This window comes from Ceratotherium simum, chromosome 13, assembly GCF_057802395.1.
Source record: "Ceratotherium simum simum isolate JZ-2026a chromosome 13, ASM5780239v1, whole genome shotgun sequence".
NCBI classification, from domain to species: Eukaryota; Metazoa; Chordata; class Mammalia; order Perissodactyla; family Rhinocerotidae; genus Ceratotherium; species Ceratotherium simum.
This window is the reverse complement of record NC_141912.1, coordinates 46,913,997-46,926,605: the sequence shown is the minus strand read 5'-3', so window position 1 is coordinate 46,926,605 and position 12,609 is coordinate 46,913,997. Positions and strand designations below refer to the sequence as shown.

General features: G+C 42.2%; 1 protein-coding gene across 1 annotated transcript; it reads right to left on the bottom strand.

The window, feature by feature from the left end:
• Window positions 1-461: 461 nt before the first annotated feature.
• On the bottom strand, window positions 462-7,854 carry ANKRD66 (ankyrin repeat domain 66). Its single transcript, XM_014782868.2, has 3 exons — window positions 7,674-7,854; window positions 5,674-5,902; window positions 462-696 (listed from the first exon to the last, which is right to left on the bottom strand). Exons 1-3 carry the CDS (start codon window positions 7,840-7,842, stop codon window positions 495-497), a joined length of 600 nt encoding a protein of 199 aa, XP_014638354.1. The 5' UTR covers window positions 7,843-7,854; the 3' UTR covers window positions 462-494.
• Window positions 7,855-12,609: the final 4,755 nt, after the last annotated feature.

The window sequence follows — 12,609 nt, the reverse complement described above, 5'->3', positions numbered from 1 at the left end:
GCTGGGAGATATATTTGTTTTCCTCTTTGCTTGGTCTACATGACAAGAAATAATTTTTTTTCTTAGATTAATTGAACCATCTTGGAACTTTTTGAGATTTTGTTGTTACTTTTTTGTTTGTTTTCATTGAAACAATCAAGTTTTCTTAGGAGGAGCTCTTTGCCCTCTGAAATTCCATAATGGCATATAGGGGGTTAGGAGGTACTGAGAGTGCAAATCACTGGTGACAAAATGCAAGTAGCTGACATTTGTCCTCTCCTGGTAATTCTTGTGGGCAGCAGGTATTAGCAAGGAGGTGATAGCCCATGTAGGAAACACCCAGGCAAGACATCCAGATTGAATGACAGGTCATGAGCTACCGGGGGAAGCTGACTGGGTAACGGTCCACCAGTAAAATCACGTAAAGACGACACATGCCTAACAATTTCTAGTCTGGACCAGGGAAAGTCTATTACCAGAAAACGTAGGTTCCAGTCCCTCGGGCGCCAGCCTTCTCAAAATCTTCTCTCTTTGGTATTGCTGAGCCTGGTGGGGCCTCGACTTTTCTTATTCTTTTTCTTGTCAGTGTTTTGATTCGAGGAAGGAAGAGACAGCTCCAGCTCCCTTTTCTTGGCGTCCCAGTCTTCGTCCCGCTGATCCAGCGGCAGCCCCTTCTGCCTGGCCATGCGGCGGTGGTCCCGGCACTCGGGCTCGGCCCTGGGAGAGAGAAGAGAGAGGCTGTCAGCACACACACAGGAGATCGGCCTCCCTTCCTGCCCTCTGCACTCAGCCTGGGCAATTCAGCGGTGCAGTCAAGAAGGAAGGAGGCCAAGTTCAAGCATTTCCAAGTGTACCCTTAGGGAGGTCTCAGACACTAAAGAAACTACTCTGCGATGGAGAAAAATGGCATGCACGGAGTGGGATGTTAATAGAATCCAAGACAGGCATTTAGCTTGAAGAAGACACTGCTAATTCTTCAAGTGCTCACATTTATAGAGCAGCCAGCATATTATCGGGAGGCTCTTTGCCTCCATTTTTTTTTTAATAGTTTTATTTATTTATTTATTTTTCCCCCAAAGCCCCAGTAGATAGTTGTATGTCATAGCTGCACATCCTTCTAGTTGCTGTATGTGGGACGCGGCCTCAGCATGGCCGGACAAGTGGTGCGTCGGTGCGCGCCTGGGATCCCGAACCCGGGCCACCAGCAGCGGAGTGCATGCACTTAACCACTAAGCCATGGGGCCGGCCCTCCATTTATTTTTTAATTGTACTTTTTCCCAAGTATAAAAGCCATGTCTGTTCATTGTATAAAATTTTAAAGTACAGAAACATATAAGGAAGAAAATAAGAATTACTCATGATCACATATGTACTGTATGTATAGATATATTTATGGAAAGAATAGTTAGATAATATACAGATAGATGATAGATATAGAAAAATAGAATAGATAATCAATAGAGAAATAAATAGATGAATTGATCATCATGCACATATAAACAAAGGGAAGCATACAAAAGTACCGTTTTATATATGAGGCCAAAGGAGAGTGTGTGACTTGCTTAAGACACTGGTGAAAGCCACTTCACAGAGATAAAATTTGAGCCAATGTGAGGACAAACGGAATTTGAGAGGCTAGATGACGGTACAGGCAGGGCAAAGAGTCTTTGAAGCGGAAAGCATTATAAAAAGCACAGTGCATTCAGAGGATAGCAAACCTGCTTGTCCCTCAGCCCCCGTTCCCCCAACAAGCAAGAAGTGGCCTCTCCGTATTCAGACTACGTGGTGTCCCTCCTCTGCCCTGCTCTTTTGATCCTTGTCAAATGGTATTTATGTAAATAAGTTTTCTCCTCTCCCAGCCAGGAAATTTCTTAATGTCCAGCACTGTATCTGATTTATCTTTAAACCCTTTTTAGTATCTAGTTCAATGCCATGCACATAGTAGGGCTCAAAAATATTTTTTTATTGAGAGATATACTACTTAGGCTGAATCAAAAGTTGAATTGTTCCACTAGGATCTCTAGGATTTTCTGAAAATTGTCAAGTACTGTCCAGGCTTCTTTTGAAATTCTCTTGTATCCTTTCACTTCATCATCCTAGCCCAGGAGCCCACCTACTTGCAACATGAAGTGTTAAGAAATTCCTTAAGTGAGCTCCTTGCCTACAGGCCAAGTGCTCCAATCCTGCCTGCACAGCACCACTGCCACCTCTTCCACTGCAGGAGGGACTTTGCTAAAGCATCTGCTTCACCTTGTCAATCCCTTGATGAGTTCACATTCATCTGCTTGCCCAGCTCACTGTGGTCACCCACCCACCCAACCTTATTCTCTGCTTCTCTCTAGTGTGAATGCTCTACTTAGCCAGGCACTCATCCCTCCACTATCCCTCCACCTCCTCACATATACACACAACCTAAGCACATTTCCAACTTGGTGTCTTCACTCCAAATCAAGAATCTGTCTCCGTTATCCAGGTCTTAGCTACATTTCAAGGTCCAGATTAATTTCCCCTTAACCAGAATTCCTTCTCTCTAAACTCTCTCTCAGAAGGGAAGTTCCTCGTGGGAGATGATGATGAGTAGAAATGACTTACACGTGATGCGGTTGAACTTTGTTGTTTTTGTCTGCTCAGCACTGTCCACCAACTTTTCCTGGTAATAGCCCTCCCCACTCCCCCACTTGGAGGAACCACTCCTTCTCCACCTCAGCTATGCTGGGGTTGTGTATTATGTTCATCCACCCACTGACCACTAGGGAAGGGCTGAGATTATACAGAGAAAGTCAGTAGAAGAGAGCCAAGGACAGGACCCTGAGGAATTTCAGCATCTAAAAGGCATGCAAGAATAGGAGCTTAGAAAAATCATTAGGGGGGGCCGGCCCGGTGGCGCAAGTGATTAAGTGCGCGCGTCCTGCTGCTGGCGGCCCGGGGTTCACCAGCCCAGATCCCAGGTGCACACCGATGCACCTCTTGGCAAGCCATGTTTTGGTGGCATCCCATATAAAGTGGAGGAAGATGAGGCATGGATATTAGCCCAGGGCCAGTCTTCCTCAGCAAAAAAAGAGGAGGATTGGCAGATGTTAGCATAGGGCTGATCTTCCTCACAAGAAAAAAACATAATTAGAATAAATGGCCAGATAGGAAGAAGAAGAGAGTAGCATCAGATAAAACAGGGGAGAAGAATTATCAAATACCAAATTAAGTGGAGGTAAGATGTGAATTGAGAAGAGGCCGTTGATTTAGCAACAAGGGTCTCCCTGGATGAGAGCTGCTTTGGTACAATAATGGGGAAAGAAGTCTAAAGAGTGGGTGAGGAAGTAGAGACAATTACATAGATTAACTTTCAAGTAGCTTGGAAATGTAGGGAAGAAGAAAGATACAGCAGACATTAGAAGAGCCTCTAACGGTTTGTGTATTTGTTTAATAAGGTCTATTTAAATATGTTCATAGGTCAAAGAGAAGTGAAGGGAAGAAATAGAAAAAGAAAACAGAAGAGAATATACAATATACTACTCAGCCATAAAAAAGACAAAATTGTTGTTGCCACTTGCCACGACATGGATGGACCTTGAAGGTATTATGCTAAGTGAAATAAGCCAGACAGAGAAAGACAAACACCCTATGATTTCACCCATATGTGGAAGATAAACAAACACATAGATAAGGAGAATAGATTAGTGGTTACCAGAGGGGAAGGGGGTGAGGGGAGGGCGAAAGCGGTAAAGGGGCACATATGTATGGTGACGGACAAAAACTAGACTATTTGTGGTAAACATGATGCAGTCTATACAGAGACCAATACATAATAATGTACACCTGAAATTTACACCATATTATAAGCCAATATGATCTCAGTAAAGTAATTAAATAAAAAAATACATGAAAGAATGAAAGACACAGCAAAGAATACAGGAATGATGAACTTGTAGGAGACATAAAGGATTGAATCGAGGGTCTATATGGAGGGATAACACCTCTCAAGAAGGAGGGATAAGAAGGCAAGAAGGATCACATGTAGATGTATATACTATATGTAGGCATAGGAGGTTTAAAAATGTATACACATGGCTTCAATATTCTCTGTGAAGTAGAAAGCATACCCTCTGAGGAAAAGGCTGAGGTGGGATGGGGACTTGAAATTGTCAATGAGGGAGCAGGACAGGAAGAGATAGCCAAACTGTTCTGAGGGCTCAGCTGACGATAGAAATCTTAGAACTTCTGATAGTTCCCATCTACTGATTTGAGGGTTTTTCTCTAGCAGACCAAGCATTGGAGTGGAGAAGACAGAGACTGATCCAAGGTTGGAAACTCTGAGTTATATGCTACAGAAGGACAAAGGGGTGGAAACTTAAGAATAATGGGAGGAGAGGGGAAGAAGCAGTGTATCCTGGTGTTCGAGATGGCAGACAGATGGAAGATAGTGAAACCTTCAAGCAGGTGATAGATCGGAAGGGAAAGAAGTCAAATGAGAAGAGATCTTGATGTACCCGAATACCTGTGTGATGATCCAGGAACTGGTAAAACGAAGAAAGAGCGCTACGGTCATACAGTGGTATGTTAGAGTTTCACAAAGTTCAGAGAACAATGTTGCTGATACTGAGGTCCACAATGGATGGAGGTCATTGAACGTAGGGGATGAGGGCAGGACTGGAGAGAAGAGACAGTCTTTGAGTCAGGACTGAAAGTTCTGCCTCTTTACTCCCCAAATCATCTTGATTATGATTTTGAATTTTTTTTTTTTTGTGAGGAAGATTAGCCCTGAGGTAACATCTGTTGCCAACCTTCCACTTTTTGCTGAGGAAGATTGGCCCTGGGCTAACACCGTTGCCCATCTTCCTCTACTTTATATGGGACGCCGCCACGGCATGGCTTGATGAGTGGCATGTAGGTCTGCACCCGGGATCCGAACCTGCGGACCCTGGGCCACCAAAGTGGAGTGCGCAAACTTAACCACTATGCCACCGGGCCAGCCCCGATTTTACTTATTAACTTAACCAGATTATAAATTCCTAAATTTTATTTCCATCCTTCTCAGAGCTATAACTGTCATGTACATCACTGATACTTAATTCCATCTGAATGCCTGGCTGAGGGAAAAATTAACAAATGCTAGAAAAGTTCTTATCTTTGGCGAGTGTGTGAGTAGGAGATTCACAGATGACTAGAAGTTCTAAACAGTAGAAGGGCCCCTGTGGATGACAGCCGAATCCACCTGCTTCACCTTAAATATGAGGAAACTGAGGGTCGGGGAGGAGACTTAACTTGCCCAAGGTCACGTGGCTAGTTTGAACGCTTTTCAGGAATCTGAGGGGGTCCACGAATCTGGTGCCATGTCCCATTTTCAAATTTGGTGTCCCACCTCTCTTATCTGAGATAATTTTTGTATAATCTAAAACAATAGTCATAATAATTATATATTATATCATCAAAATTATAATAATTATGTATAACTATAATTTTGCATAATTTAAAAATAATAGATTTTTCATAATCTAAAACAATATGGTTTCTACCCCAAATTAGTCATTTCAGTAAAAAATTAATAAAAAAAACAACTCAAACAACAGTTGGCTGGATTTCCTCATTTCATTTTTGTGGACCCGAGACCACTGAGTCGGCAAAGACCTTGATCACAGGCTCCTGGTTCTCTGATGTACCCGGAGAACCCTGCTATTACTAGAAAAAAATGAAACTTACTTCTCCAGGAATGCCACACAGGCTTTCTGCCCATAGATCTCTGCAATCCTCTTTGGCGTGTCTCCAAAGAAGTCAGGGGCGTCGACGGCAGCGTGCAATGCATGGAGAATTTTGAGCACATTCAGATGTCCTGACTCAGCTGCAAAGTGAGCTGGCGTCCAGCCCACATCAGTTACCAGGCAGGGCCTGGCTCCGTATTCTATAAGGAGCTGCATGACCTCCACATGCCCTTCGATGTAAGGGAAGGAGAAGACACAGGGGGAGGTTAAGATAAAAATGTCTCTGCCGGACTGAGGCCAGAGCCAGCCTAGGTAGCACAAAAGAGACGAAGACATTTGCTTTTGAGGCCCCTCCAGTTTCCTAACATCATCCCCTCCTCCCTTCTCCCACTTCTTACTGGGGGACTCAGTGCCCCACCCTTACCCCAAGAACCTCACTCCTCCCTGGGGCCTGAGGCCCTCCAAGCTTTCCCTCTACTTCTTCCAGGAGCCTCCCCCCACCATCCATTCCCGCACGCCCTGCCTGGGAATCTTGCTTTCAAGCCACTCTGCACCTGTCTATGCTGGCACTGGTAAGTCTCACTGGGCTTTCAGCAGTCTCAATGCTGGTTTCAAAAACAAATATTTTGCCACAACATGATGGAAGTTGAGGGCATTATGCTAAGTGAAAGAAGTCAGACAGAGAAAGACAAATACCATATGGTCTCATTTATATGTGGAATCTAAAAAAAAACCAAGCAGAACAGATTGGTAGTTACCAGAGGCGAGGTGGGTAGAGGTGGGCAGAATGGGTGAAGGGGGTCAAAAGGTACAAACTTCTAGTTATAAAATAACTAAGTAGTGGGGATGTAATGCACAGTGTGGTGACTATAGTTAATATTACTGTACTGCATATTTGAAAGTTGCTAAGAGGGTAGATCTTAAAAGTTATCACAAGAAAAAACTTTTGTAACCATGTATGATGACGGATGTTAACTAGACTTATTGTGGCGATCATTTTGCAATATATACAAAAATTGAATCATTATATTGTACACCTGAAACTGATAGAATGTTATATGTCAATTATACCACAATAAAAAAAACTTAAGTTCTCTTACATTATAGCTAGCACAGATGAAGACACAGGCTTTCTAGTCAGATAGATGTGGGTTCAGACCTGACAGACCTGACAATAAACACTGCTTGCTACCTGTGGCACCCAGGACAAGAAACAAACATCTGAAGCTCACTCTCCTCATTTGTAAATTGAGGCTATTTCCGCTTACCTCGCTGAGTTCTTGTGAAGTACAAATGAAACCCCAGACGCAAAGTACACAGCACAATGCCCAGCACACAGCAAAGATTCACTAAAAGGTGCTTTAGTGTAGTTACCATCACTTCGTACTTAAATTTCTGCAAAATTCTCCCACCTGATTTCTCTGCAACCAGCCTTGCTTCCCGCTAATCCATTCTCCATACAGGAATCAAACAACTTTTTAAAAGGCAAAGTTGACTATAACACTTTCTTATTTAACCTTCTTCAATGGCATTCTGTTGCCGAAGGCCTTGACAAGCCCATTGGCTGAGTTTTTGCCAGTATCCTTCTCCAATTCTATAACTGAGCCGTGTTGGGCATGGGGGATACGGTGATGAGCAGGACAAAGTCCCTGTGCTACTACAGGAATGATGCTCCATTCCTGTTAGAGGTTAAGAGAGCAGAGGATTAACATTAATTGAGAGCACACTAGATAGGCACTGTATGCTCGTTATCTTACTGAATCCTCACCAGAAGACTCCAAGGTAGCATTATTGCTCCCATTATACAGATGAATAAACTAAGGCCTAGAGATGTTAACATACTTAAGGTACTGCAACTAGCAAATGGTGGCGCCAGGATTGGAATGTTCCATCTAGCTCCCAAGAAGTATTCTTTCTACAGCCTCACACAGACTACTGACTGGTAACTTCGCAAATGGTGGACTCCAAGGGATGGATTCTACCTAGGCATTGCCCGCTCACCTTTGATCGCAGCCCAGTGAAGTGGGGTTCGGTCATTCCAGTCCACGTCCTTGTAGTTTGGGTCACAGAGACCTTTCTTCAAAATCTTTTTCACTAAATTGTAGTTCCCCGTGGCCACAGCTTGGTGGAGCTTTGTCATCTCTGACATTTTGGTCAGTGTCAATTCCATGACAAAAAACAACTGTGGGAAAAACATGCCACTTAGGAAATTCTCTACAATTCTTTATTCCTAGTGAGTGATTCCACAGGATTCTTTATCATTTACTTTCTTTCTTATCTCATAAATTTGCATCCAGGGCTGCTTCGTGTGTGTGCTCTGCCGAGTGTATATTTGGATCCTAGCTACTGTGGTCACCGCATGCCAGTCCCCTACCCAAAAATGATCAATGGCTCCCCTCTGCCTGCAGGATTATAGGCTAAACTCACGGGCTGGCATCTGCTGTTTGGCTTCAAATCACTTTCCAGTGCTATTTCTCACTCCAAAGTGCTAGTAGTGTGACTCTGAGTTAGTTGTGAAATTCTGTGCCTTATCTTTCTCATCTATGGAATGGGTATAATTTGCCAGGGTTGTTGTGAGGATATAATGACAGTCTGTGTGAAAAGTTTATACTGAATACAGAGCAGGTACTCCGTGGAAATTAAATACTATTGCTACACCAATTCAGGAGATAGACAAGATGTAAACATACAAATAAAATGGCTAAAAATTATTTACAACGTTAAGCCATAAACCAACAGTTCTCAAACTCTAGTCTATAGACGCTTAGGAATCCCTGGGACTCTTTGAGGGGATCCATGAGGTCAAAACCATTTTCATTATAATGGTAAAATGTCATTGGCCTTGGTTCACTGTGGTGATTATTGCCCTGATGATTCAAAAGCAATGACGTAGAAAACTGCCGGTGGATGCCTTAGCACAAAGCCAGGTAGTGGGCGGTGACACCAAACAGGACTAGCAGTTATGGTATTCTTCACCACCACATACACAGTAAAAAAAAAAAAAGCTCGTTTCACCAAAGAAACCAAAGCAATAAGAATTATTTTTATTAAATTTTGACCCTTGATTACATCTTAATAAAAGTGATTTTAAAGTCTTGTATAACGAAATGTGTCAACGTTTGTAAGTCTGCATAACTCTATGAATCAATAGTTTCCATATGACAAGTATATGTTGTCACAAAATCACACATAAGTAGAGATACATTCAAGATAGGAGAGCGGATTTTAGCGGAACAGAGTATGAAAAGTTCATCGAGATTTTTTCGGATTCCAACTAACCTTTAAAGCACTACCACTTGTCCAGTTTTGGTGTAGTATCAAAGAAAAATATCCACCTATAAAATACTCTTCCCTTTTCCAACTTTATACATGTGTGAAATCAGATTTTCTTTATATACTTCAACCAAAACAACAAACAATGCAGAAGCAGATTATGAGAACCCAGATGTCTTCTATTAAGCCACATATTAAAGAGATTTGACAAAAAAAAAGTAGGACAATGCCATTCTTCTCACATTTTTTTGTTTTAGAAAATACAATTATTTTTCATAAAAATACAGTTATGTTGTGTGTTATGCCTACTATGATTTTTGTAAATGAATTAATAAACATTTTGACATTTTCTCATTTTTAATTTCTGATAGGGTAAATATTGCTAGCTATAATCCACATAAAGAAAATCTCTCCGTGGTTCTCAGTAATTTTTAAGAGTGTAAAGGAGTACTGAGACCAAAAAGGTTGAGAATTACTGATATAAACAAAGAAGGAGCCGAGATAGAAAAAAAGAATGAGAAGAGAGTCAGTTGAGATGGGGCCGTTGGGAATGTCTCTTTGATCTCAACATCTAGAGAGGTCAAGAAGTCAACCAGACAAAGCTGGCCCATCAGCTTCACTCAAGAATTTGTTACAAATGCATAGCCAAGACTTGGAAGCAACCTGAGTGCCCATCAAGGGACGAATGGATAAAGAAGATGTGGTATACATACACAATGGAATACTACTCAGCCATAAGAAACGAGGAAATCCAGCCATTTGTGACAACATGGATGGACACTGAGGGTATTATGCAAAGTGAAATAAGTCAGAGGGAGAAGGTCAGATACCGTATGAGTTCCCTCATTAAGTAGTAGATAATAACAACAATAAACAAACACATAGAGACAGAGATTGGATTGGTGGTTAGCAGAGGGGAAGAGGGGAGGGAGGAGGGAGAAAGGGATAATTTGGCACATGTGTGTGGTGATGGGTTGTAATTAGTATTTGGGTGGTGAACATGATATAATCTATGCAGAAATAGAAGTATAATGATGTACACCTGAAATTTATACAATGTTATAAACCAATGTTACTGCAATAAACAAAAATTAAAAAAAAAAAATTTGTTACAAATGCAAATCATTGGGCCCCAAATCAGAGCTACTGAATTAGAAACTGGGATGGGGGATTAGCAACCTGTGTTCTAGTAAGTTCTCCAGGTGAGTCTGAGGTGCACTGAAATATGAAGACAGTCCTAGAGTGGGAGAGAAGAGAAGTAAATAACATAACTAACATGCAACGCCCGAAGTGTTATGATGGAGTAGTTTTCTGGGGACAGAGGGAAAGAACCATTCACCAAGACTAGGAAGTGAAAGGCACTTTTCTCTGAGAGTGACCTAAGCTGGGTCCCAAAGTGATGAATCAGAGGCATCTTGGGGACTGACAGTGGTGGAGGATCCCAACTTAGGCCAGAACATCTGTGGCAGAGAAGCACATTCTACAAAATGCACATAGCTCCAACTTTAATGTGTAGACCAAGGGTCCGGTAAACGATCAGACAGGAAATTTTTTAGGCTTTGTAGGTCAAGAAACAAAATCAAGACTATTATTAACAAGAGAAAGACTCCTGCCCTGTTTACCAGGGGTGGGCCACCTTGGGGAAGCAAGGGTTGGTGATAGTGGGTGAGCATGCTTTGTGCCCAGGAGCCCTCAGCTGGAGACATTCTCAGGGCAAAGAGCAACTGGCCTCAGGGGGAGGGACCTGGCCTGTGGGATGGTCACTTTCACTCTGCCTCAGTGAGGCAGAGACCCCAGCATGCCCTCTCTCCTCTCCAAGAGCCCGGCCACCTCAAGTTGACAGCTGGTGGGAGGCAAGGTGACTTGATTAGACTGAGATTCCACTGCTCAGTGCCTGGCAGTTGCCAATAGCAGAGTCCCCAAAGCATGGGTGGTGACCAGCAGGGACCTGGGCAGCGGCTAGGCACAGCTATGGGCTTAGGAGGCAAGTACTGGGAGAGGACAGGGGAGCAGGAATGATGAGAGTCACCTCAGCTGGCTCTCCGAAGCACACAGTGCTTGCCCACTGAGACCCACCATCTTAGGTGGTGATCATGGGTCTACAAAAACAAGGAGTAAGCCAGATTTGGCCTGTAGACCATAATTTACCAGCCTCGGTATATATAAAGCATCTGGCGGTCTTATTAAAATACAGATTCTGATCCAGTAGGTTTGCAATGGGACCCGAGATCCTGCATTTGTAACAAGTCCCCATGGCAACTACTAGTTCATAGACTACACTTTGAGTAGCAGTATCTCTCTGGCTACAAGGCAGGGGAGAGACAGCGGGGAGCAAGATTGGAGGCCTGAAGTAAGGTAGAGGCTGTAAGGAGGCAGCAATTGATCTCCACCAAAGGACTACGTAAGAATCACTGGTGGGTTTAAAAAAATAGATGCCTGGGCCTCCCCCAAAGTGGTTCAGAATCTCTGAGTCTGTAGGACAAGGACATGCCTTTTTGCATGAAGTGGGTGCTCAACACATATGCCAGGTAACAGAAGATGGCACATGATGCATTTTATCTTTTTGGCTTGTTTGTTTTAGTAGAAAACTCTTATACTGGAGCACTTGATCAATGACAAAATAAAGCAGTAAACAGGAGTACTAGAGGGTTTCTAACCTGCCGGCGTCACGCAAAGCCAAACCATTTTTAGAATCAGTGTCTGGAAGCCTCTTTGCTTGCCTTACACACAAACCTGTAAGCAGTTTTACACTTAAATCAACCCCATTTATTCCACATTTGAGTTCCTACCAAGGAAATTCCACAACTTTCCATGGATAAGTAGTAATTCAAGTAGAAGTTTTCAATGGGTAGCTAAATTTATTTGCAGAGAAATTGATGAACTGATCCTAAAAACTCAGATGCAAATGCAAGGGACTCAGAACAGCCAAAACAATCTTGAAAAAGAAGACCAAAGTAGAAGGACTGACACTTGCTGATTTCTAAACTTACCACAAAGCTACAGTAATCAAGACTGTGTGGTACAAAGTACACTGTGTAGCATAAAGATAGACATATAGAGCAATGCAATAGAATTGAGAGTCCAGAAATAAGCCCTTAACATTTATGGTCAATTGATTTTCAACAAAGTTGCCAGGAAAATTCAATGGGGAATGAATAGTCTCTTCAAATGGTACTGATACAATTGGATATCCACATGCAAAAGAATGAAGTTGATCTTCTACCACATGTCATATACAAAACTGAGCTTAAAATGGATCACAGACCTAAATATAAGACCTAAAAGTAAAACTCTTAGAAGAAAACATGGGAATAAGTCTTCATCACATTGGGTCAGGCAATGGTTCACAGATATGACAACAAAAGCACAAGTGACTAAAAAAAAAATTAGATAAATTGGATTTTACCAAAATTTAAAAATTTTGTTCTGTAAACAATACCTTCAAGAAAGTGAAAAGCAACCACAGAACGGGAGAAAATATTTGCAAATCATGTATCTGATAAGGGACTTGTATCCAGAATACATAAAGAACTCTTACAAGTCAACAACAAAAAAACAAATAATTAAAAATGGTCAAAAAATATAAACAGGAGTTCCTCCAAAAATAATATGCACAAGGTCAATAAGCACATGAAAAGGTGCTCAACATCATTAGTCATTAGGA

Coding starts and splice junctions, on each gene's coding strand:
- ANKRD66 (XM_014782868.2), bottom strand. CDS start 7,842: ATGGAATTGACACTGACCAAAATGTCAGAGATGACAAAGCTCCACCAA. Junction 5,903..7,673: donor TCACTGGGCTGCGATCAAAG/GTGAGCGGGCAA, acceptor CTTACATCGAAG/GGCATGTGGAGGTCATGCAG. Junction 697..5,673: donor TGTGTGGCATTCCTGGAGAA/GTAAGTTTCATT, acceptor TCTCTCTCCCAG/GGCCGAGCCCGAGTGCCGGG.